We start from the raw sequence: 27,971 nt of genomic DNA on the forward strand, positions 1-27,971 counted from the left end.
GAGACATTTCTAGTATGCGCTTTGTTTGTTCTGTTCTTTAATTGGACGTATTAGTCACATTCTATATTTCTTTGCCAAGTTTGAAAAAGAGTAGTTCCTCTACTTATCAAAACAGATTTTCAATGGCGATAACAGGCCACAAGAGAGCTGTGCTTTATTTAAGCTGCATGCTAACCAATGGGTGGTATACAGTGAGGTTTCAAATAAAGGCAGATGAATTAACATGATTCTGTCCTTCCAGCAACCATATTTAATAAAGATGCTATATCATCTACAGAGACATTCATATATGCACAACGTAGTAATGTGATCAAATCTGAAGAGCATATATGCATTTGTATTTACATTTTTCTCTCTTTGCTGCTGACACTTTGCCCTTCTTAACTACAGAAAGCACATTTCAAAAGTGGCACTATAGCACTGCCTCAACTAACCACGTTTTTGAAGAAAAATATTGACAAGTAGTTTTCTTGCATTCTCACACTTTTGTAAGAAAGCTTACATTGCAGGAAAACTTTAGTGGAATTTAGTTAAATGTTCTACTTTAACTGGAAACTGCTACCGTTCAAGCATAAGTGATTGATATTCCTCATATGAAAGAGCATGAAATACAAAATGAGTTATAAAATGGCTTCGGTGCATGAAAAAAAGAATGCCTCCTACGATGTTGATAATATAGAGGAATTTCGGATGGATTCAGACTTCCAGTCTCATAAATGGACAGTTTGTTGACACTTCTACACCAAACTAACAGCCCCCAAAAAGTTACCTTGGGCTGCATAAAAAGAAGCATGACCAGCAGGTCAAGGGAGGTGATTCTCCCCCTCGGCTCTTCTCCCGTGAGATGTTGGGAGTGCTGCATCTACCTCTGGGATCTGCAGTACATGAAAGCCATGGACCTGTTGGAGAGGGGCCAGAAGAGGCCACCAAGATGGTCAGAGGGCTGGAACAGCTCTGCTGTGAGGACAGGCTGAGAAACTTGAGGTTGTTCAGCCTGGAGAAGAGAAGGCTTTGGGGAGACCTGATTGCGGCCTTTCAGTAATTAAAAGGGGGTTTATAAGAAAGACGGGGACAAACATTTTACCAGGAGCTACAGTGACACGACATGGGGCAACGGTTTTAAACTGAAAGAGGTGGGTTTAGATTGCATATAAGGAAGAAATCTTTTACAAAAAGGATGGTGAGACACTGAAACAGGCTGGCCAGAGAAGCTGTGGATGCCCCACCACTGGGGACAAGAGTCCCAGGCCATGATGGAAGGGGTTTTGAGCAATCTGATCTAGTGAAAGATGCCCTTGCCCACAGCAGGGAGCATGGACTAGATGACCTTTAAAGGTCCCTGCAAACCCAAAGTATTGTACGATTCTGTGAAACATCAATTTTACCAATAGGATCAAATGTTTTTTGCATTCAGTTGCAGCATCAGCTTGCCTCAATCTCACCCTTCTAGCAAAGAGATATTTTAACCAATGGTTTTATTTCAAGCTACAATATAAACACAAACACAGAAATATTCAGTCCAATTCAAAGCTCCTACCTTTGTGCTGCCTCTTGCCAAATAATTTCTTCACTAGCACTGAGTGTTTCACACAAATGTGAAGAGAAGCAATAATGTCTGCAGAATGCCATTAGCACAAAACACTCTGCCATGTATTCACTTCCTCTTTCTCATCCTATGTGTTCATACAAAAGGCCCAGATGCAAAATTATGGAAGACATTTTTTCTAGCAGTAAGATTTGGCTTTTTGACAGATTCTATAAACAGTTATTTTGGCAGCTTTAGAGATGCCCCTAGGTCAGTCACTTGGTTAGACAGCTGATGGCCCGTCTGATCCCCCTGTCTGCCATTTTCTTATGATTTATCTTCAGATAGTTGTAAATTAAATCCAAACAGATCATTACGCCACACCTGCAAGACCTACACGTGTGCCCAGCATCCCTTCCACAGAAATCCTTAGTTGGCAGCAAGAAGAATCTGAAAAGAGATGCTGAAAGAAAACATCTGAACAATATCCCAATGAGTTTTGAAATAGTTCACCCTTTTAGTTAAAAATATGATTGTTCTAACAAAAGAACAGAAGAAATTAGAGGCTCTTGAAATTTTAATTCTGATATTATCAGAAAGTATCAGATGTGTCATCTACATTTTTATTTTATTCCCATGTACTTATTAGATGGAGATAAGACTTCCTTACCTTACAGAAGGATTATTAATATAAATCAGCCAAGAGCTGTGCTAAGCTATAAAAATAAAAAGAAAGTGCCAAGCATGTATTACTATTGCTATGAGCCCTGGTTCTAAATCTATAAAGTCAAATAAAGTCCATAAAATGCAAACTAAACTTGCCTAAGAAGTGAGGGCAGCAGCTCAGTGCAAAGTGTACATGGGTAAAAATCCACAAAGGAACTACGAAAGCGAAACACTGCCTTCAAATTTATCATGCACCTTGAAAGGTCACAAAACACTTTTGATCTCAGCAGGCATTAACGAAGAATAGGAAATAAACATTGAGGATTTTTGTAAGTTTTTTCTTAAAACTGTCGATTTAACAGATGCAAGATTTTTTACTAATTTGAAATTCAAGTTAGTATACAGCCAATTAAATTCCGAAGCAAGGAGGGAATAAGACCAAGGGGTTAGCAAATTAAAAACAAACAAACAAACAAACAAACAAACCCCCACCTCTCTGTTTGTGATGATTTGTAAAAAACTCTTAATTCCCTGAAAGCTACTTAGGGCTTTATTAATATAAAAGTATTTTTTTTGAACTCCCACCCTTCTGTCACAACCTGAGCTAATTAAATGTGAAATGTGCTGCTTCTAAATCATTGACAATGAGGAAATATAATGATTTTACCTTATGTTTGTAAAATGTGACTAGTTATTTTTTTGTTGACTTTAAAGGAAGTCGTATTCTGAAAAACAGGATATTGAGGATTAAAAAATACACTTCTAATCTAATTGTACAATAAAGCCATCAGACACTTAAAAAAATGCCCTGTGAAAAAGAAGAACAACTTAATTATCTAATATTTTTTCCATCCTTTGGAAATAGGAAAAAATAGGTGTATATTTGAGAACCATTACAACAGGCTACCTGTTCAACAATACAGTAGGAAAATACATAATTATTTTTTTCTACATTCATTTGCATTTAAAAACACATGTCACAAAAGCATATTCTCAGCTTTGTTTCTAATCCCACACAAAGTGTAAACACACAAAAAGGAGAAAAAAAATATTTCTTTTAAACAGCCAAGTATCAATGTTGGGAAGAATTCTCAAGCCAAGGTCCACCTGGCATAAGTTAATGCATTAAAGCCTTATGTGAACAACAGCCTCTTAAGTTGTTGATGTGTTTTTCCAGATTGATTGGTTCCGTAAACCCTGGCACAGACTTTGTTCCTCTAAAATACCTTTGTGGATAATATCTGACAACTATAGAAACTTTCTAATTAAGTTTAAGTCAAAACCGAGTCATTTCATTTGTTCGAATGAATTGTTCCGAGCAGGTCAAGTGCTGCAAACCACACAGTAACACCTGAAGAATATTTCTTTGAAATCCTGCTGCCTAATTGAAATATGCAGGTATCTTTCCATTTTCTGAGAGCTTCATTGGGAGCCAAATCTAGACTTCAGGGCAGGCTCAGTACTGCCTTAAAGCAGAGGCTTTTCACTATGGAAATATTTCTATTTCAAATTGTTAAAATATGGCTACAAGAACTAAAAACTCACTATACTAATTTTAGTTTCCAGGCTATCATCTGTAGGTATATTTTGCAACCCTGAACAAATGAATACCATTAAACAGCACACACTATCCTCAACAACCCTAGAGAAGAAAAATGGATGATTAATTTAGTGGGCCATGGTTAGCAAATACAGTCAGTTCTGGCTGGGGTGAGAGGTGAAGCCATGAACTATGGCTGCAGTACTCTTAATTCCTAAAACAAGAAATATCTTGCATGTATCTAATTTGATAAAAATAAGGTCTTTGAGTTTTCTTGTTTCATTTGTTTTTTTAAAAAGTATACTATCTAGCTATGTATCTATAATGTGTGATTTTAAAATATTGTATGTGTCTTGGACTTTTAGTATATGCTATTCCTACTGTCTAATTTCTGCACTGACTGCCTCCCTATTTTATGCATTTGGAAGTAGTATGTCCCTTATTTCTGTTGTTATTGTTGTTATTGCTAGTTGCACCTTCAGTCTTCCCATGCATTTGTAACTTTATTAAATAGGATTAATACTGGACAACAATGAAAATAATAATAATACGATAAAATGTCCAAAATGTATCAGTAAGATCAGTATATTTTTACTAATATTTAAACTTTATTTTCAGCAAACTTGTAGTTTTGAAGCTGTTTTGAGGATGTTTGAATTTCCTACTGAATTAATTTTTAAAAAAAATTCTATCAAATAGACCAATTCTGGTAATAAATATTTATCCTGTGAATTTATGTTTAGTTACATGGTAAGCTCCTGTGTGGCTCTAGAAATTAATATAAAGCCAATGCAGTAGAGAGAGATACTTGAATTTGCAGTTCAGAAGCTGCTGACATTAGGCATTAGACCGTAAGTGGGTCAGAATAAACACTTAACATTCAAATTTAAATATAATATTGTGTAATACAAGAAGATCTATAGAGTCATAATGCCTGAATATATTAGGTATGATGATAATACTTCTATTGATTTCAGTCTGTTAAAATAATGAAACTAGATTACACAAATCAATTCTTGGAATACAACACAAATGCCTACATTATTTCATTTGCACTTTCAAAATAGGCTTTTCAAGTGAGATTGACTGTGACTATTTTAGACTGTAACTAAAAACAAATGTTAATTTTCTCAACCTCGCTTAAAAATAGGCCTATAGTAGTCTTTCTGTTACCTTACGGTTGTCAAGCTTAACAGTCCTTTAACCGTCTTACAAACAGCTTTCTCCGTATGATCAATTATTTAAGGCTCTTGCTCTTACATCATTACATCTGCAAGGAGAGAAGGTGTTTCAATAGGAGGATCTACCATTAAAGACAATTAGAGAGTGGTGCGTTTCCTTTCGCAAAGGGAGAACACTCACAAAATTTTGGAGAACATTCAAGAATGCACAGTTTCTGGTAACGTCTTCACAGTTATATATAACTAAATATTTTATAACTTCTCAAAGTCTAACAAAAAATAAGGCTTTGGCTTTTCAAGCTGTCAGGCATGGTATCTCTATTTTCAGACAGGGAAAAGTGCTCTTCTGCATATTTTAAATTATTTCTACTCCAGGTGGCAATCAGACTATAATCTTGAAATTCCACTGCTAGTAAAAAGACATTTAAAAGATTCTCTGTGTCCAGTATCACTTTTACAGTCACTAAAACAAATAAAAAATACAGCAGTTTCTGAGAACATCTGTTACAAAATGAGTGGTGGTCCAGCACACGGAACGTAATCAAACCTGCAAAGCATAGAGCACGTATTCCAACCTGAAGTGTGTAGCAAAGAGGAATTTGCATTGTGAATACAATAAAAACTGTAAATCAGTTCTTTAAAAGCAGAAGACAACAGCCTAAGCTGAGGGCTTGCAGGCACCACATCCTAACCGGGTGTGCAGAATCCTACAGATTTCCATCTTGGCACTGCAAGTTAAAGACCTGTGATGGAGATTCACACTCCACTGTTGTTACCAGGAGGTAATTATACAACAGTATTTCTAATGATGGAGTCCCAAAGCCATGCTTCTTCTCTTCCCAGTGGAAAATATCTTTCGAAGCAAAGAATGGCTGTGGGATTCAAGAGGAGGGAAACACATACCATAAAATATAATTAAAAATTGTGGAGGCTGCCTATGACAAGAATAACCATAAAAAACAGATACAAACCAGCTGGCTGTTAACAACTCCTGAGTTATAAAAATCTTAAACCTGCTGTAAAGCACTCAATTCGATTTACATAACCACAGAGCTGACATTCCTTTTAGGCTCCTCTGCTGGGGATTATTTTGACATGTTTTAAGGCAGCATAAAAAGCAACTGTGAAAGGAAGACATGTATCATCTTACATAAAAATTCATTCTTGCCTTAAGATTGGACTTACATGCTTTAATCCCAGCATCTTTACTGAAACTGGAAAAAGACTTCAATGGCTACTGGTTATTCAATTTTCTAACATTATCCCTTTGGTGCTCGTATTTTTGAAAAGTTGATAGTGTGTGTTTATACACACAAACAAACAGAAAAAATCTATACACTCACAGAAGCTTAAGCTTTGATACTATGGCACAAAATATCAGCTCCACTAGAACCCACTACAGAGTGCAGCATATCTAGTCTCAGACAGATTACGTTGTTTAAGACTGTGATCGGCCTTTGCTAAACAAGAAAAGTATTTCTTAGGAATGTAATGATGCAGGCAGCATTTTACACGACTAACACAGCTTGCTGTAGGGAATTAAAATAAACAAAATAAAATAAAATCAATCTTACATTGAGTGAAGTTTTGATGTATAAGTGCTGGCAGCTTACATTGCCCAGAGCACAGAATGAGTTTTGCCATTTGATAATTTGCTTGATTCACTGTGCTGCCTCATGCAGGGCATTTTATGCCTGATTTATGTTTAATCGAGTCACCTGCTTAATGTTAAGGAGGGTCACAGTTAGATAGAAGGGTTACGACCATATAGGGCTTTCAACATCTCCCAGTTTGACATAAGAAATGGGTGTAAGTGTTAGAGGTCAACCTTTTTCTTTTATTTTTATTTAATGTTCTCTATGGAATATTGCATGAAACATTAATGTACCACAAAACCAATTTGATCCCTTTTTGAAAAACAGTAGGCAAATATGGATTAGGAGACTCAAAACACTGACAACATAAAATAAAAGCAATCTGTAGTATAAGCAGTAATCATCTATATGTGAATTCTTTGTAAGGATTATAAGGTACATCCTGACTTACAAAAAAATGAATATAAGTTTTCCCTTTAACGGGTATGCAACCAAATTTAGTCTGGTGTCTGAGGAAAAAATAAAGGTTATAAAAACAAACAACGATAAACTCTTATTATAATTAAGGTGTCAGGATTTACTATTCAGACTGAGCATTCATCCTTTTCAATATATATGACTGGGCATTAGGATTATCAGCATTTTCTTTCTGATAATGATATGAAAAATTATATCCATATTTAATAAGTAAAACCAGATGTGGACAACTACTACAAATTGGAAAGCTCAGACATGTTTGATATTTATAAATATTTCTGATTCTCTCAGTGTTTCAATACGCTGAAAATTACTTCAGGACATTATGTATTTTGAGATTAAAGTCCTCTCATATAGTACTGAAAAAAAAATAGACATTGGTGCCAAATAATATATTTAAAGATGCATTTTTAAGGAAGAACTATTACAGTTAGCAAGGGAAGATGGAATTCAGCACTGACCAGTTTGGATCGCTGCATTTCCAAGTTCACTTAATGCTGATTCAGATTTTAAAAATAAAGTCTTTGGGGTTTTTGCTATTTTGGGAATAGTGCATATATTTAGAGGAAGCAGTGCAGAGATACTTGCATCCTTGTGAATATAAGTTCTAAAAGAATCTTGCATTGTAGCGTTAGCAGATTACAGGGAGCAAGATGACAGCAGTAAGTCTACTTGAGAAAACTCCAATAAAATTAATAATTGTTCACTGAAACATCTTAAGTAAGAAAAAATATTTATACTAATTTATCCTTTGTTATAGCACTGGAGGACTGTTTTTACACTAAAACTAGCAATCCTATTGGAGTTAACATCAAGAAATACCATGCCTTTGGCTGTTTAAATAGCATATGAATTCATTATCACAGGAAAAGATTTACCAGTCTTTTAAGTACACTAAAATATGTACATGTTATGTCATGAACCCAGATGCCAGAATTCAATAACAGACACAATTCACAGTAAATCCAGACGCATATCAGAAGTTTCAATCTTTGACTAAAATGTAATTTGATTGCCTGCTAAATCGTGTGTGATCTATAACATTTTGTTCAAATGGCAAAACACATATTTTCTTATTTGTTTTTATTACTACGCTCAGGACATACCAAGCATCTTCAAATACTTTAAAACATATTAATAACTTCCACAGATTCATCTAATGGACAATGAATGGACACAGCCTTGCATACATACTTTCAAAGTAAGTTATTTACTTACACTGACAGCTTTACCCATCTAATTTAACATTAACCTTTTAACATTTAAGTATTCTGTCTATACTCTTCAACTAAGTTGCCTACAGTCAATGAAGAGACACGGCCATCTCCAGCGGGCGACCCATGTGGCCTCTCTTATACTGAGATGCATCACACTCCAGCCGTGGCTGCTACTTTCCACTGGTTATGAAAACATATGACTTGCTAAGATGCCGACATCTACATTTCAGCCACACTAACTTTTGCCATATGAATCTCCTTGATAGCTGACTTCTTAGATGGTTAAAGATAGGGAAAATTAGTTTCTTTCCTCAGATAGTGAAAATACAGTGAAGATATCTACCTGTATGCTTGGCATTTCTAAGGAAATGTGAATCTGCTGCCTTGGAATTCTATTTCTAGGTACATATTTCCTTTAAAATTAGTTCTGTGCTCATGAAGATCTACTACAAAATTATCTCAACATCCTTTAAGCCTACTTGATAAAAACCCCTACTTTATAAAAGTTTAAAGCATTTTAGACATTAAAATCTCAGTAAAATAAAGTAAGCCTCAAAACGATAAATGCTTTATATTGTTTTTTAAAGAAGAAAATAATTTCTATTAAGTCTTTCTTTTTCTTTCTTTCTTTCTTTCTTTCTTTCTTTCTTTCTTTCTTTCTTTCTTTCTTCCTTCCTTCCTTCCTTCCTTCCTTCCTTCCTTCCTTCCTTCCTTCCCTCCCTCCCTCCCTCCCTTCCTTTCTTTCTAGGATGCTATTTTTACACAAAAATTTAAATAATACATACTGATGGACAAGACACAATAAAACTCACTTGGAATTCTATTAGTTCTCTTACCTACTACAAGATTCTGTCAAATATTATCCCAGTTATTTTTTTTCCCCTGCTCCACTTCCTATTAAAATCAAATTTGGGAGGCAAATTGATTTCACAATATAAACATTCACCTTTTAATCAAAAAAATATATTTAATGTCAGAGGATGTATTACCAAAGAATGCAAAGCATCTACTGGATTGAGTCATTCCCAGATGAATTACTGATAAAATCTGGCCCACATCAGCTGTAACAGGCTTATCAGTAGGAACTCTACCGAACAAGATGTTTAGTGGTTGGTCCTAAAAGATATTGCCAAGTCTTGAATTAGTGGTTGAAATCAGCTGCAGAATAGGACATCAGCAAGTGTCCCAGCCACTTCATTCAATATAATTCACCATATCACTAGTTGTGCTTTTTATTGACGTATAGAAAAACCCGAAAATATGAATTCATTAGAGCATACAGAGAATCTCAAACACGCTCAGTAAGATGTAGCTCTGTTCACTTGAATAAACTTAATGGGATGATACCCAGTGATGATTTTAGGTGTATTTATTTAATTTAGTGGAGCACAGTAGTGAGATATCTGAATTAACGTGCTCATGTGGTACACACACCACAAAGAGGTACTAACCTCAGAAATGGAAGCTCTTTCATCATATTATAACAGTGAAGCACCCAGGCTGACAATGAGTGATCTCTTTTGTACTGTAAATATGCTCTCAATTCCACTTTCTTGAAGGCAGAGGCAGATAAAAGAGGGAGAAGTATCAGAAATTATTTTCAACGCTGAAAAAAACTTCTGAAAATCTACCAGCTTTCCCTCTGCTTCTGGCTTTCAAGACAGGCTGAAACTGTTTTAATATCTGTGCCCAGACAGCTCTGTTCTCAGTAGCGTGCTCTGTCCCTAAGTAAAGTGCTCTTACATAGCATAATTCACATGAATAAAGTAGATGGTAAGACTCAAATGTGACGAGAGCTAGGAATTCCAGACACCTCACCGCCAAAGAGATGCCCATGGCATGTGTTGATGAGAATTATGGAATTCCAGCTATATAAACCAGATGGCAAACTTGTATTAACAAGAAAAGATAAATTATTTTTAAAAAAAATAAATAAATAACTGGAAAACTTTTCATCATAATTACAATTTTAAAAGAACTGTAAAAATTCTCTTTGTAGATGATCTTTAATGGGATGGGCTCTGTGAACAGTTCTTTTTGATCCTGTATACCACAAATAATATTTTCATGCTATGATGGTGACTCTTCATTTAGCAGCTATTTTTTCAACAATTTGACATTGTAAATACCTCAGGCAAAGACAGCATAGGAAGATATATTTGTTGAAATAGTCTTGAGATATTCATTTCTTGTGGCAGTTACACAAAGGTAAAGATTTCTTATAAAATAGCCATTTTATCAGGTGGTGAGGTTTCTTCTAGAAGCGTTATGCAGTATATGAAAGAGTAACAATGCAATTCAAAATTATTGCATTGTCTGAAAATATTTAAGAAGCAAATAGGAAGCAGGAGGAAGGTCAGGAAAAAAAAAAAAGGGGGTAAGAATTCAAGTCCTTATTTTCTTTGGACATTTGGCAAAATGGACACAAGATGCAGTTAGGAGAAATAATGAGGAAAGATGGCACCGGAAATCCTTTTTCATTTGCAACTTATTAATCTATCCATGTTTAGTTTTTCTTTTTTTCTTTGAGAGAACATGACCTAGTGGCATTCCTCCCAGATCCACTAGATTAGCCAGTTTGGTGAGATAAAGGATTCAGGATTAGTCAACATGCTAAGAATAAGGGAAATAACAAGCAAAAGCATTAAGGTGTCTACAATGAAACAAATAATCTTGCCAAAGTATAGCTATACAACATGCTTTAATTTTTCGCCAGACCTGTGGTGGTCAGGAACTGGAATATATGATTGTTGTAGGTCCCTTACAACTGAAATACTTCTATTCTATTCTATTCTATTCTATTCTATTCTATTCTATTCTATTCTATTCTATTCTATTCTATTCTATTCTATTCTACTCCTCCTCTTCTCTCTTCTCTTCTCTTCTCTTCTCTTCTCTTCTCTTCTCTTCTCTTCTCTTCTCTTCTCTTCTCTTCTCTTCTCTTCTCATTCTATTCTATGCTATTTTATTTCATTTAATGCCCATTATAGACTTAAAAGCAAAATCAGTAAGTGAAATTAAACTGACCATCTTTGCTTTAATTTGACTTGTGTATCTACATCTGATGAAACAGTGTAAAGTGGTAAAGAATTTAAAGGGGAAGAATCTGGAGGGATCTCAAAATCACTCAGTTTTTAAAAATTAGAGGAAGAAGCGTATATATATTCTATTTAAAAGAGTAGTGGACAAAATTTAGTGGCCTAATCAAAACTATTTAAAGAAATGAGGAAGCATCATACCACACATCATGATACCAGTACTCCCCGACAAACAAAAATGTTGGATATGATCAACTTCAAAATCTTTCACATCTCTCAAAAGGATGTTGAGATCTAGAAGACAGCATATCATGTAAGATCAGGTGATTTCTCAGTACATAGATAAAGTTAGGGCAGCAGAAGCCACACCACAGCAAGAAATAAAAAGTGAAAAAATTATATAGTAAACTCTAGTAGAAAGGATCACTTCAAGTAACCATAGGAACAGCACTATACCAAAAGTGAGATGGAGCTAAGCAATGTGTAAGGTGTTAGTATTGAGTGACTGAGGATGAAATTAGGAGCCTTCTACTGGGAGCAAGCCACAGATGGATCTGTGTTAAGTGAATAAATACAATTAAATCATGAATAATTCTAAAAGAAGCAATGAATCAGATTCAAACTCCAAATGATGGTGTTATCTCAGAGGTTACATAAACAGTTCTGAATTATACAGCAAAACAAACAAAAAAAAACTTATTATATTTTTTACACGAAGAAAAAAGGATTTTCCAAGGGCAGACCAAATACAGTTTCTGTGGTTACACTGAATTAAAACAGCCTAAGATGTGAGACAGAAATGAAGTTAAATCCATTGGCAATAACCTTCATCCAACTTGATCACAAGTTATATAAGAGCTACATTAAATATCCTTCTGTTTTGCCTATGCCCTACTTTAATCTGTGCTACCTACTGAATCTATTAACTTACTTGAGTGCTTAATAACTACAGTCTGACAAATAATAGATAAAAATTCAGAAAAAAGTACATCATTATTTCTAATACAAAATCCTGGTTCTCTTTTTAACTTTTCAAGTACCAGTCCACTGGCCAAAGAAAGTTCTGTGAAACTCTTGCCTGGTCAGCTAGACAGGACTAGAGAATTAAATATCTGGAATGAACAGCAAGGGAAAACATCCCAGAGAAAATCTTGTTCAGATTTACTGAACTAATTTTTTTTTTTTACTCATTTTTTGTTAGCTGTTTCAAAAATATTTATTTCCATTGTTAAAGAGCTAATGAAATAAATCTGAATATTAAATAAAGATTAAGTAGATTTGAGAAAGGGGCAGATAAAATACTCATTCTCATCACAGTTCTGTGAGTTTATAAAGCGGAGTTTATGTAGTTCAAAATTAATGCCAAGGCTAAATCTGTGTAATCTGGAAGCAGTGAAACTTCCGGTGCTCATTTAGGAAAACAACCTAAATTAGAATGGTTAAAAAATTCAACATTCCAGTCCTTCTCTCAGTTTTCAGGGGAGAGTTGAAAATAAGTCACTCACTACAGAGCTGCTGTAGGAAATTCTACAATACTTGTTTACATAGAATAAGCATAAATATTTGCTTAGAGTGTGTGACTTGGAATTCAAGATATTTTGAGATGATACAGCACCTCAATACCAAGTTTAGTATTTTGACTGATAACAGCTAATTCACTCCTGGTAATGTAAGTGGAGATTTAAATAGATTAATATATAAGCAGAAAACAAAACATCCCCCAAACCTATCATAAAGCACTACAATAATAACAAACTCTACTGACACTATGAAGGCAGAAACTAACAATTCTAAAGTAATTTAAAAGCAAATATTTCTCTGAGAATGTTATGTTAAAGAAAATTGTGTGAATGATCATCCATAACTTAAAGACTCAGCAGCAGTTACAGGACATGTTGGCATAACTGTTGATCTCATGACAACCTTAAATTTTCCACAAAAGAAGATTAATTTAAAAGATTTTTTTTCCGAGCATGAAATAAGCTCACAGTTCCTTGAATTTCCAAGTGGATGTGGATACGGGAATTATCCCGTGTTTGGACTGAGTGCTTCTTTTTTGTGCACAGGGATAAGTGCACTGTACATTTAGAAAATGTATGGTTTGTTCTTCTTTTCCTACTTCCTCATCAGAAACTTAACTTGAGGCCTCCAGAACAGGAGTGAAAAAGAGAAAAGGTAAATGCAGACCAAAGAGACATTCAAAAAATGAAAAGCTTTCTCCTGGACTAAAGAAGAGGGGAATTAAAGAATAATAATAACAATAAAATATACTGAAAGAGATTTTGATTAAAAAAGTCGTCTTTAACACTGACTGGACAAATGGTATGCAGCTATTGAGCACAAGGTGGAGAAATCAAATTACTTACACTTAAAACTGCATTTCCATATAATCTTTTTTAATTGCTTTCAGATGCTTTTAGATCTTAGTAGTGACCATTCAGCAGACATGAGTGTGTGCCTGTGTTCCAAAACTTGTACATTTTTGATACTTGGTCTGATACTGTTTTATTTATTGGTACAGATACAACCATAAAAGTTGTGTTCTTTACAGGAATAGGAGCTTCTTGCCCAGACCTTCCTGGGGTGTAAGTATATGGATTTGGTTTTTTTATATTTAACTTAAGAGTTATCTACTATGATAATACTTGTTTATTTTGGTTCTACATAGATGCCACCTCCTCATAACAGTCCATAAAAAATTTTAGCCCAGGTGATAATAGAAAGCAATTTTAAAAGAAATCTGAGTCATTTACATTTCATATAAACATGTTCTAATGACTGTATTAAAAAAAAAAAAAAAAAGCTAAAGCCTATTTCATAATGAGTTATTCCATAGTCCATAAACATGATGCTCACATTGTTACATACTATAGCGGCAAGAGTGCTCTATTTTTTGTCATTCACCTCTAGGAGTATGCTGTCCTCAGTGTGTTCAGCATCTGTATATCTGAGACTTCAAAGGCCAGATATAATTTGATCTTTCAACAGCGGAAAAAAATTACTTTAAAAATGGTTTTGTCACACAGTGACTGAGTGCACAGGAACCACTGTTTTCTTCCACTTGAATGAAATATTAATCTACTAGAATCTTTCCAGATACTTTTCAAAACAAATGTACTGATACACAAGAAATCACCTTTCTCTTCTCAAGTACTTACACTGAATACTCATGAGCTGCTGGAAACCACGTGGCTTTGTGTTTGTGGGTTCTTTTAGTTTTTGTTTGTAATCTGATACTTGAAAAAACAATGTGCTGTTGTGATGCAGTAAATTACCCAGTTAACACACTGCCCAAGTAGCATAGTCCTTTTATTCCCATATTCACATATATTTATTAAGCAAAGGTATAAGAAAAACCTGTCATGTTTTTGCACCGCATTAAGCAGCTTTTTTCACCACCTGAAGTCCAAGCTGAGATGACATTATAGAGTCAGTATTCTAACATGTTAATCATAGCTAGGTCTCTGTATATTGGATTGTTGTATCATAGCATATAAATTAAGGAACTAGTTTACTGTCAAAAGGAAACATAAAAACGGCATCATCCTTTTCAGTAGTCATGTTGTTTATTTAAGATCCTTGATTTTCATGTTTCCTAGCAATGTAGCTTCAGTAACCTGATATGGAGATTACGGGAATACCCATCTGACACCACCTCATGTTTTGAATTCTTTATTTCTGCTCTAAGTGCCAGAAATGTTCTTTTTAAAAAGTACAGTCTGCAGAAAGAAATGTTATTCAATTAACTTTCCTCTCAATAAGGGCATTTTTCAAGCTATGTGTGTGGTCTTAGTGCCTGTGATATCACACAGCATAGTGAATATGGTGAAAAGTACATTTAGTAGATGCATCTGCCCATTCAAAACACTCTCTGCAACTTGTTCTACTTCCCTTATGTCAATCTAAATCTCAGCCACCACCTAATGAAAAGGTAATGTTGACAAAATCTTACTTTTCAGTAAAACTTGTCAGCACACTGTCTGTCTATCTGCCATCGCTATGGATTTTGATGAGTAAAAATGACTTGGTGACATTATTAATTTTGTCTTGACTAGGTGCAGTTTTCCCTTCTCTGGCTTATCATTCCTAGCATGTTACTCTTTTTATAGTCAGAAACTAATACATCATTAATTGATGACCTCAAAGCAATGTAGTAGCAGTTAACATTCTCCTCAATCTAAGCGTTTTTTCTAAATGTCCACAGTAGTCACATCTTTAAAACTAGTAGCAGTAACAGTTCATTGACAGTTTGAACACAGTATTTCATTGCAATTGAGACTGAATTGAAAGGACATTATTTAAGAGTTAATTGCAAAACATTCATAACTAAAAACATTTCAGAAAGACAAAAATACCCTCCTGTATATGAACTGTTGAAAGAGGAGAACTTAGCTTTGTAACTTCTCAATAGCCACAAATTAATAGACGATGGCAAACAAACAAACTTGTATTACATTAAGTTGGTTATACAAACTCATCAAGAACTCTCTCTCTTCCCTCCTCCTTTCTCACTTTGTCTCCATCACACACACTATTTTTTTAGCCCCTTTTCTATCCCTTCCCATCCCACTCTGCTTTCCAATTGCTGCCTCACATATACAGCAAACAACCACCACAGCTACCTATTCCTACATCTTGAAGGAATGAAAGGAAGTCTTATCACCTGAAGAAAGTAAGATGAGGTTTTCAAACTTCGCATTTTGAATGCATGGAACCTCAGACCAACAGCTCAAGTCTTCATAAACCACAAGCTCTGGGGGCAGCTCCATAACTGACAGATCATTTTATATTGGCAATAGAGTTCATCAGCGTGTTTCTCTGTGTGCTTAACTTCACATCACAACACAGTTCCAACCAAGAATAAAACATCAAGCAACCTGCAGATGAGCTGGAATCAAGTTTAAATAACAATCTGGTCTGGAGCCCAAGACTTGAACCAGAATAACCTTCTTCTTCAAAAACCTTGCCCCAGTTAAGACTACTTTATGATAGCTCTAATATATGATGCAGGACATTAGCAACAACAACACAGTGTCCCGTGAACAACTGATAGTGGATTCATTATAATTCTGATAGCATGTCATCATGTACATGAAATTCATCCAGGCAATGTTTCTAGAGCTGGAAGTCATAAAGACGGCCCATAGTGACTGGTTCTCCTTGGAAAACTGATAAAGATAATTTTGTGTTAAATAAGCTTGCTCCCTGAAAGGTGAGATATGATGTGATCATTAGATGCTTGATGCTTCCAAGCTGTTATCAAACACAGATGACTTAAAACAAGTATTCATAAAAACAATATAGTACCTAGCTCATCTTTTTCTTTTTTTTCCTTGAGCTATAGTCTTCTAAAGCTGTTCAGATATAATAATGCTTGCTTGCATACTTTTCCTGATGGTAGCATTTACTTGAGTAAACTCTTAAGTTTGCCTACATCCTACAACAAAAATACCTGGGCTACCTGAGATCTTTTCTGGGTATTCCATTGATATTTAAGTCCTCACATGAGATCTGAAAAACTCCAGAGCACACATTGTTCTTAACCAGGAGACAATCATTTGATAGGTCTCCTCCCCCAAAAAAATAAAACAAAACAAACCCAAGTTGCATACGTTAAGCTGCAGTTTCTTCCTGTACTTTAGAGAATCCCCAAATACATGATAATGAAATCATGGACCATAACTTTGGAATATATAAATTTGAAGTGATTTTTTTATTGAATGTAGCACAGGCAGATCGAATATAAATTGAAGAGAAAAAAATCATTCACCCTTCATTGATCATGTCATGCAAGGACATAAGGAATCCAATTCTACAGGAAAGGAGACAGGCACCTTGATAGCATTCAAGAACTTCATGGCATCATGATGACGCAGAACAACAGCCAGCAATGTGATGAAACTGAGCTTTGTACCAGGTCTTGCTACACTTACTCTAACAAGTATCATTTTACTAATTGCTATAGCAATTAATATAATTCAGATAGGAGACCAACATGTTTGTAAGACTGAGATATTATTCCAAATTCAGCAGCTCAGGTTCATTTCTAGGGGTGGTGTTTAATAAAATAATACTCCAGATTTGATTTTTAAAATGGCAATGCACTTCTTGCTCTGCAAAAGGTTAGTTTTCAACTAAGTAGAAATGAAATGATTGGATATAGAATTATTTTGGCTAAATGTTCTCATTAAAAAGCAAGAGTGGTTGGAAAAATATCCGCTTTATTGTAAGGGAAACTGCAAACATAGAAGCATGATTATCTTGATATTTTTCTATTGAAAGACTGCCTGAAATCTGAGCTAAAAGACAATCTCAGTATTTCCCATAATTGGTAAGCTTACATTTTTAATAATTTAGTTTTATGAAACAATTACTGTACTCTGCAATACTTCTATTTTCAATAACTTTTTCATTTCAATTACAAATCATAATAAGTTGGAATTCAGAAAGCTACAGCAATCATTAGTAAACACTTCCATCATTTGGTCCAAATTTAGTCACTGATAACTTCACCACATATCTGCCTGTAAGGATAAGATTTTGATTGCTTTTTTTTGTATCAAGAGTTTGGTGGGTTTTCTTGTTTTGGTTTGTTTGCATGTTATTTGTTCTAAAGGAAACCCTGATGATAAAATACCTTCTTTTGAAAAGCAGTGGTCTTTTTCCCAAGATGTTTAATATACTTGTATGATTTGAAACAAGAAACTGGAATTTGGGTGAGTGTCGTTTCTGAAGTCACAGACACTTTTTTTTTCTGATCATGTTAAATATATCCTGGCGTAGCAAAGCTATATATATCTGGAAACTATCACAGATCACTAGAGGTTTTACTAATACGTTCTAATAGACCATTTTCACAGAATATGATCCTCCAACTGATACAGAAATATCATTTTTAAGGGTAAATTCACAAAACAACACCATTACACCCTTAGCTTTCAGAAGGCAAAATTATTCTGTGATCCAGCATGAAACAAACATTTCTTATCTCAGATTTTCCATTGAAAGGTAATAAATCTGCGCTATTACTAGCACATTTACCTATTACCAAATGAGTAGTCACAAGATTCAAGTAGAAGAGAGGATTCAGTATCTTATAACTATGCTGTAAAATAACTTCACTCATCAGTATCTTCTTGAGTACCTTGAGCATGTCAAGCTACCTGACTATCCTCGCTGGTTAAATATTTAATCCCAGAGTCTCTTTTGAAGTGAACCAACTTGTTCCCTTTGTATCAAAACAGCTGGGAGCATTTTTGGCAACAGCTCACTCCAGGGACCTCCTCTCAACAGGCAGTGGGTGAACCTGTATGAGGTTTGACTTACAAAGTCTTCCAACAGCATCCTTCAGGATTTGAATGTATGTAGTGATATATGGTATATAACTGCAAAATGTACAAGTTCTTACTGATTAAAACTTCTTAATGAAAATATTCTATTTATGCAAGTAATTATTGGTTTTCAGAAGATTTTATGACTGAAAAAGTTATGTCTACATGATTTATTGTAAGTAAAGAGAATCAAAGTCTTCTCATGCTCAGACACTGATAGAAAGAAAACAGTTGTCAGAAACAAATAAGGTTAAATGGCTTTAGATTAATAATAATAATAATCATCATCATCTGCCTGCCTGAAGATCTTCCATACATTTGCCTTAATAAACCATATAGTCACATCCTATTTTCTAACAAAAAGCTACTGAAATCACTGAATGTTCACAGCAGTCTGATTCTTTGATCGCTGGGACTCCAAAATAAATTCTTATAGGGCAGTATTTTCTGCTCAAGTACTATAACAAATTTCATTTTAACACAACATTTACAATGAAGGTTGAGGAGTAAAACATCAAAAGTCAGAAAACAATGAATCTGCACGTGCCTGAGACTATAAAGCTAAGTACTGAAGTTCTCTCTGTGCCTTCTATTCTTACCCTAATAGTTCCTCAAACAATTAATTGATTTGGGGATTTTTTATAAAATTTGTGGCTACATAGAATATCAACCTAATTATTATCTAGTGAATGTAAGGGACTCCTCGGAACTTAATCTAGTGAGCTTCCAGAACTGTTTTGCAGTGTTAAAGTCTCCTGTGATAAAGCAGAAGTTAGCCAGCCATTCAACAGGATGATAATATGGCAAAATTATGACAGTGTTTTCAAGAGAAGACAGGTGGCCTGTATTAAACCTTAATTATGATTTTTAAAACTATGAAATAATACATTTACAGAGTTGAGTCAGTATATCTTCCCACTGATATATCAACTACTGAATACGATAGAAGCTTTCACATTAATTATAATGACTACTTCCTTAATGAAGTGCAAAAATGTTTGTGTAATCTGATTCAGTTTATTGAATTAGGTAACAGTTTATCACTCTGAAAGCAGGATTTTGTTGCTTGCTTTTACAATAAGTTAGTTCGGCTCCAACAGATAAACAGCATGTCATCCTATAACATGAATTGAAAGCAATAGGAATGTTAAAAATGATTAAACAGTAATAACCAAAACACCGTGTTAACATAGAATGCATCTTGAAAGAAGTAAGTAATAGCCACTGAGTGTTATTAATGTATAACTTTTTAACCAACACAGGATCACAAAATGTGCACACTACCTAAAACAAATAACTGAGTAATACATTCACTTCTCAGAACTACAAAATACATAATTCAAACTTTTAATTTCTAACCTCTGCAATACTCATAGAAATCAACTTACTCACTTAGACAAGTTAAATACATTCTTAAGACCTTAGAGGACTGAATCTACCAGGGGAAAATATTTCCAACTACAGATTTTGTTTCTTGGCAATATCCAAAATGGTGTGGATATAACAACAATGATAATTATACTCCAACCATTCTTTCAGTTCTGCCTAATACAACGTCAATAACTGTGAGCCAGAGAAAATGAAATTATTTAATTATGTGATTAATCTTTCTTTAAATACCAAATCATTAAATCTTCTACTTTAGCAGAAACTTTGCCACACTCGATCAGCTACTGCATCTATGAACTCCATTTGTCCTCCAAGCTGAAATAATCTATACAAAACCCTTCAACTCTCTCCTTACTCTACCCCTCCTAAAAAAATGCTTAATGTCTCAAAGAGTTTTCTATAGGATGGAAGTTGGAATACACTTTCATTGATTCAAGCACACAGCAAGTGAGAAAAATATGGATGAGATCAGAAATTAAATCTTCAGATTATCACTTAAGAACAGAAAAAAATAGAACAAGAGTTTAATAGAAGAAAGTAGATATAATTCGCACACGTGAAAGATTTCAGAGAAAGCTTCATATCTTTACACTGGAAAAGAAGAGTCTGGTATCAGATGTGGAATAGGTGGACAGAAATCTATCATAAAGCAAATCTCTTCAAAATAATAACAGCAACAGTAATTACTGAAATTATTTTAATATAAGATTAGTGTAATAAACATTTGTGCTTTGAAATTACTTTTTTAAAAAAATTGTCCCAGATACATCTATATTTTTATATATATATATATATAGGTACGATGCAGATATATGAAGTGGTATTCTTATCTTATAATAGTAATTTCCAAAAGCACTTTATATTCACATTTTATCTTTGAGAGAATGATGCAGTTCCATAAATACATACAAGAGTTTTGTAGTTACTCATTTCATCACCTGTAGATTACAAACTCAGTAGGACAAGCTGCCAAATAATTAAGTCAGGAAAGAGCTTTACAACACAGTTACAAAACCTAAAATATTTAACAACATTTACCAAAAAAAATTAATTTAAAAATTGAAGAGAATTGCTTTTCAAAGAGTGTATGAAAAATAATGGAAATATCATTTGTGTTATGTAGCAACTACAGACATAAAAATACAGAGCACAATGTATATCATACACTCTACTCAGGAATTACAGCACTGTTTTTCTCATTAATTACAGTTACCTAACTCTTCAACTTTAGACAACTTCTGAAGCCTTCTAAGCACATTAGCCAAGAAAAGATCTGTATTACACAGAGACATGAGGATCAAAGTAATGATGATGAGCTATCTGGTTTTGGAAGAGCTTCAAGGAGTTACCCAGATAAGCCCAAAAAGTCACTATACCTGTCCGAACATACACCAAACTCTTCTTTCTTCTGGCTAGGTTATTTGTAACAGAGACAGATCTTAATTCTCTGGACAATTCAAGAAGCTCTTAATTTCCCGTCACTACTCATTTCTCATTTTGTCACACTTTTGCCAAAGGTTCTACATTTATTTTAATAAACATAAGACTGTCTCTTGTCAGCTGACTGGTCCTTTCTAAAGTTGGGAACATTCTGTAAGTTGACCCTAATGAAACAAGGTGGTTAGATCAGCAATTGTAGGTAATATTTATGAATCTTGTAATAAAAATGGACATAATATCACGCAAGAGGTGATCCTCATATCTTCAATTTATGTTCCCTAAAAATACATGGAATTTCATTCCTTTTTTCCCTTTTATATTCTTCCTCAATATAGGCCCTAAATCTCAGCTTAGTCCTTAAATACTTCCCTAAAGCAAATCCATTCCAAGCAATGATGCAACATTCTCTGCATGGGTTTTCACATGGGACCAGTAATGGAATACTTTTTCAAGGGACCCTTAGCTTGGTCTCCTACAAAAATATACAATCATGACATTTCATGAGAAGTCTCAGCATACAGTTTTGTGCCAATACTATTTGCACATATAAACACTGCATGCAGAACCAGTTACTTTAGAAACCAAGATTTACACCTTTAAATGTACATTCCTGTTTTATGCAACAGATTTCAGAAAAGGAAAATTGTCAAGTAAAAATCATACGTTAAATCACAGCTTTGTGTATCCTAGATATACCTAATAATTGAAGATCTCTGCTGCTTAAAGAGCACTAAATAGCACGTAATTGTTTGTGTGATCACTTACACTCATTTGTAGGCAGGAAGGAAACTTAGTTATTATACTCGGATTATTAAATCAATCAAAAAGCTTAAAAAGAAGAATTTATTACAAAAAGAGGAGAGAGAGAAGCAGGGGAAGAAGGGAAGCACTTAACAATCAGGTACTTCAAATTTTTTTCTGCTTAGAGCTGGATCCTAAAAGGAAATTCAAACTTCATAAACTTTTCAAACAAGGAGTCATCTTAGGACCATGAAGATGATTAAGGGATTGGAGCAACCAACACAGGAAGAGAGGCTGAGAGAGCTGTAAAAGCTTCAGAGGTGAAGACAGACTCTGCTCAGTGTTGCCCAATGGACACAAAATGAAATACAGGAAATTCCGTTGAAAAGTAATAAAAAAGATTTTATTTTGAGAGTAGTCAAACACTGGAACAGGTTGTAGAGAGATGCGGAGTGTCCATCCTTGAAGATACTCAAACTCCAGCTGGATGCAGCCCTAAACAACTTTCTCTGTGTCACCCTACCTTGACCATGGGAGGCTGGACTAGATGACCTCCAGCAATGCCTGTCAATATCACCAGTTCTGTGGTACTACGAGTACACAGTGAAAATACAGAGGATAATGTTACACAAGCAGCAAGAATTTTCTAGTGTCAACTAAGCTGGTAGCACATAACAACTGCACCTATGTCATCTATTGCAGCTATAGCAGTTCTTTCTTTGTGGGGCTCTTAGAGTGGTTTTGGTACTTTTCACAATGTAGATGCACAAATGTTCACAGATCTAAACTCACAAGATCAGATTATAAGCCTATTGTTATACTCACCTGTCTATAAAATGCTGGAATGATCGTCCCATAGCACTGCTGTCACAGTGTTCCTTACCTTTGTTGAGCCATACTTGGCAGCTTGCTGCTAATAGTGTCAGTGTTCGCATTTTTTGTCAGTGTTTGCATTTTTTGTGCTGTTTGAGACTCAACACCACCACAATGGGAAAAAGTCATGTTCACCCCTTTTGTTGTGGTAAGCCACATAATATGAAACCAGTTCAAATTTAATAGTGATTTCAATTAAATCTTTCCACTTTCGCAAGAGACTCACAAAGCATTACTGTCCTAAAAGGATTCCATGAATGATAATCTTACATACACCTGTTTTCTTTAACTTTGAATTATTTTCTGCTTTTTTTTTTAATCATCATTTTAAAGAAATCTACATCTGGGTTTGTCGCTTGATATTCTAAGAAACTGGATCTGTGTTTTTAATACCGTATATTTTTATCATTAACTTGTCATGACCAGCTTTAAAGGAATAGAGAGAAATAGGATACTTGAGGCATTAGTTGTGGTTTTAAGCTGCTTTCTTAGAATAAAAAAATGCAAAAAAACCCCACAGAGGATATTATACCAAGAGGTAATATGCTCTTATATATTAACTGTAACACAAAACCCCAAATGATACTACTGACAAGGGTTGTTTTCCTGTCTCTCTCTTTTTGGCCTGCTTATTTGTCTCTGACTTCTTTCATGTCACCTCCTTTCTACTTGTCACATGCATTTTTTTTTCTTTGATATTTTCCTGCCTAATTTCCTCCAAATAATTTCCCATTGCTTCTGCAATTTTTGATCTTTCCCTCAAAAACACAAATGCTTCTGCTCTATACAAACTTCCTCTCTTTCCCACATGTTGCATTTCCAATTTTAATTTTAATCTCAATTCATTTTTTTTGACAGTCACACTTGCCCAGACTATTACTGTGAGTCCCAACACCCTCCTGTACTTGCCTACACTTTCAGTCTCATCCCTCCTTCTCTCTGCTTTCTTCATACCTCTCTCACCAGCCTTAGCTGTCTGGCTTCTCTTCATTTCATCACTTCTCTTGACTTTAGCCTTTTGAAAAACTGTACATTTCTAATAAAATATTTCTGGCTATGTGTCTATCTCACTATGTAGAACAGTTCTTGAGTCCCAAGGACTAAAGGCCCCACTTCTGTCCACAGAGCTAAACTCACCTCACTTTCCTCCCTCCTCCGGACAAGGCATTTGTATCTAACACTTTCTAGCAAGTGGTATTTCATGAACTGTGCATTTTTTTGGAGAATGTTACTCAGCTATGACCAAAACCATGGGCATGTACTCAAACACCCAGCCATCCATCCAATCTCCAAGATCCAGCAATCTTCCTCTCTGTTTGGATCTGTCTAGTTTATAATCTTTCCTTTGCCTTAAGAGACAATCAGTGCTAAAGACTGAGCTGTGCAAACAAGTAGGGAACAACTGGGGAAGAAATGGAAGCTGAGGTGAACTTTGCTGAAGGTAGTGGAAGGATCTCATCTGTAACATGGAGAGAACGTGGCACCATCATCAACAGCTGGGCCGTTGGGTGCCTCCATCTTCAGGTTGCTCTGTTCATCTCCCTCTTTTAACATAGTCTTTCTTAATTTAACTATGTCTAAGAGCAAGTCACTGATAGGAGATGTTAGAGTAACTTTCAAAGAAAATAACAGTTTGAGAAACAGATTGTTAAAGGACTTTACATTAGTATAAGGCCTCAGGAGATGTATCAAAAATAGAATTTCAGGATGAAAAATTAAGAAAGACGTGTGTGCAGCATGGAGTTATTTTAACTAACTTGGTTTCTTCAGGCAACTATATTCATGATGACATTATCTAATCAAGCAAAGCAGCAAGAAATCAGAAAATATCTGATCCATTAAAAATGAATAGGGAGATTATTGTCTAATGCTAGGTAATTCATTCTTTGAAATGTTTTTTTGTTTATAAAGAAGAGCAGGGGAAAATATTATAAAGCATTATTATTTGCTCAGTTATTTGTATTTTAAAGTACTGAGCTGCCACAATTTCCATTACATACAATACATTTAGGTAGCAATAATGTTACATTAGTGAACTCCGTTGTGATATTTGGGTGCTGGTTCCCTAGACTGGGTATTAACAACTGGATATAAGCCAAGTACTTAAAAGATTGCCCGTGTGAAGGTGTTTCTAGCAATCCTACCTGTTGGTGGGATGATTCCAGGAGACATTAGGCCTGGGACAGAATGTGGCATGATATGAGAATTCTCTGGGGAGGTGACACTCTGAGTCCTCTTAGGAGGCCTTCCAGGTCTAGAACTGAAACAAACAAACAAACAAAAATTTTTACAATTAAGCTGTTGTCTTACACATCATTTCAAAGTTGTTTCAAGTGGTAACATGGACTGTAAATAAATTTGTTTCAAGGACGGTTGCTTTTGCAGTTAGATGTAATAGACTTCCATCACTAATTAGATTACATGCTGAATTCATTTTCCTCATTGAAGATCAGCCGCTCTTGATGCATAATTCATAGCCTGCACCTCGTTACCTGCTTCTTCATATTAATATCTATACACAGTTTGAATTGCCTCGTTTGCATATGCTAAAGTTCTGCATGCAGCCTTCAGCACGAAAATTATGCACTAACTTGTAATAATTATTACAGTCAGCCTGCTATTGATTTATGAGACTTTTAAAAACCAAATATGTGTAGTACTTGTAATGAATGATATTTTAAGGTTCTTCAGGAAATTAAAAGGCAATGGCTGCCTAAGGAAATGTTCTGCTTGTTTGATTTAATACTACAGTTAGCTGGGAGGTGGAATGAAAGAGTGATTCAGACCTATAGCACATTTTTCGATGATATGTTTTATTACTTCGCACTGCTAGCCTGATATCTAGATGATAAATGACAATACATATCTAATGTGTGAAAAGGTCTTGCAATTTCTTTATTTTTTGTCATTTAAAAGATAAGTCAAGTTATCATTTAACCCTTATTCTATTTAAAGTGAAAATCTCACTAAGACACCTTACTTTAAATATACTACTTTATGTCAGAAAGGACGCAGAATTATTTGTAAGAGATTGTTGAGCAACTGCCATTATAGCAGCTTATATCTGCCCAGTATGGAAAAATAAGGGGCTTCAGGTTTAAGCACTCCTTGCCTGCTAAATGCTCACATACACAACTTTCCATCTTCTGGACTGCGTAAGCAGCATACAAATTAGATACGGATTACAATGAAAATACTTATTACCTACTTAGATGCAAATACGTACCTGCTACACACAATGCATATCCAAAGGCTTGTACCCTTATGTATAGATCATAGCATGGTACTGTGGCAGTATCCTACAACTGCTTATTTAGGGGACATCACGGAACAACTTAACAGAAAAAGGTAATGTGCAGTTCTGACACTGCAGTGTTAACCTATGGTTTGCCGAACATTTAAGGTCCTTCATCTGTTTGAAAATACAAATGAAAAGAAAGGTGGCTATGGAATGTTTTGCTCCTTACGTCCTCACACTAACAGAACTCTCATCAAGGATAATGGGATTTTTAGCTATGCTGGGACTGCAGAAGGAGGTAGATAATAAAATACCTCTGTTTAGTGTTCATATTCATTCCCCTTGTGTTTGGAAATAAGCTTTTTTTCTGCAGTTTCTACAACCTACCTTTAATAAACCAAAAACAATCAAAGTACAGGGCATTTTCTTGGAGTTTAATGACTCAAGGCATTGAGTCATTAACCTTAACTGATCGTTAATTCCCAACTTAATGTCCTGAGCTGAGGTCATTATTAAAATTATAAGCTTGATAATTTCTTTGATTGGTTTGGGATTTTTGATTTTCTTTAACACAAACAAAATTGTCATTTGTTCACAGTTACAAGAAAAACAGTTGTAGAAAAAGAATATTGTCTTATTCTAGCTCATAGAATGAAATTGTCTTCTGTCTTTGAAATTGCCTTTGTGATTTATAATAAAAATAAACATACCATGAATATACATAAAACTGATAAAAACATTATAGACAACAATGATTTGATTTAAATGGAGTGTTTCTAATCTATTCACTCTCCAAAAAAATGCCGCTATGTAAGAAAACTTTAATGGCTTAATTTAAATACCTAGGATGATGCACTGTTCACAAATCACCGCTGTGATACGAGTATGGAAGGGTCTGACAATGGCATAAAAAACACAAGCGGGGTGCCACGGCATAATGCACAAACTACCAATGAGTTCCAAGTCTTTAAAAACCAACAAGTCCACTCCTGCAAGGATTCTCCTTGAAAAATTAATGCTTACTACCAAATGTAGCCATGGGGAAGCCAGAATGCTTGTGTCTTTGATTCTGAGGAATAAACCACCCCTCTTCAAAGCCTAAGAGAAAACACCCATGGACCAAATCTGTCACCAAAGGTCAGTGGCAAAGCATAGGTGATATCAAAATATCCAAGGCAAAAATCTTCCCTTTCATCACCTTCTACAATCAAGTTGATTGTGCTACTCTATACAAAAGGGCTGTCACGCTCAAAGCCATAAATGACCCCAGTAACCCAACTCTGCCCTGTGATTCATTCCAAACTTTACCAAATAAGTGTTTTCATGAAGTCCTAAACTCCCAATGCCAATCCAACTAACAATATCTAAGTGAAATTTCTGAGTAGTAAACCTCTTTTATACTGATACAATTTTAAAGTGACAGAGCACTAAACTCAGCTTACTCATTATGACAAGGCCGAAAGACAAACATAAGAACTACTTCTTAAGGTCTGGAAGATCTGATTTAGAATCACAGTAGACTATGATAAAATGACCGAATCTCTGATTGCTTAAAACAAGCACACACTGATTGTCCCCTATAACTGATTAAATAACAATAATTGTTATTTATAATATGTACTTGTTTCATTAACCAATATCCTAACTTGAAATACTACCATTTTATAAGATCTGTTTTTGAAATGTAAAAAATAGGAATTGCAAGAATTTTCTATGAATC

The 27,971-nt window shown here is 34.8% G+C and overlaps 1 protein-coding gene across 6 annotated transcripts in view; it reads right to left on the minus strand.

The window, feature by feature from the left end:
• The window catches only part of DACH1 (dachshund family transcription factor 1), a 366,620-nt gene that overhangs the window by 189,217 nt on the left and 149,432 nt on the right, over nt 1–27,971 (minus strand). For all 6 annotated transcript variants that reach the window (XM_065832261.2, XM_065832347.2, XM_065832180.2 and 3 more), the window contains exon 2: nt 25,158–25,273. In XM_065832261.2, the coding sequence (XP_065688333.1) occupies nt 25,158–25,273 (116 nt within the window). The remainder of the gene's footprint in view (nt 1–25,157; nt 25,274–27,971) is intronic.

The sequence above is a fragment of the Patagioenas fasciata genome, chromosome 1, assembly GCF_037038585.1.
Source record: "Patagioenas fasciata isolate bPatFas1 chromosome 1, bPatFas1.hap1, whole genome shotgun sequence".
NCBI lineage: Eukaryota > Metazoa > Chordata > Aves > Columbiformes > Columbidae > Patagioenas > Patagioenas fasciata.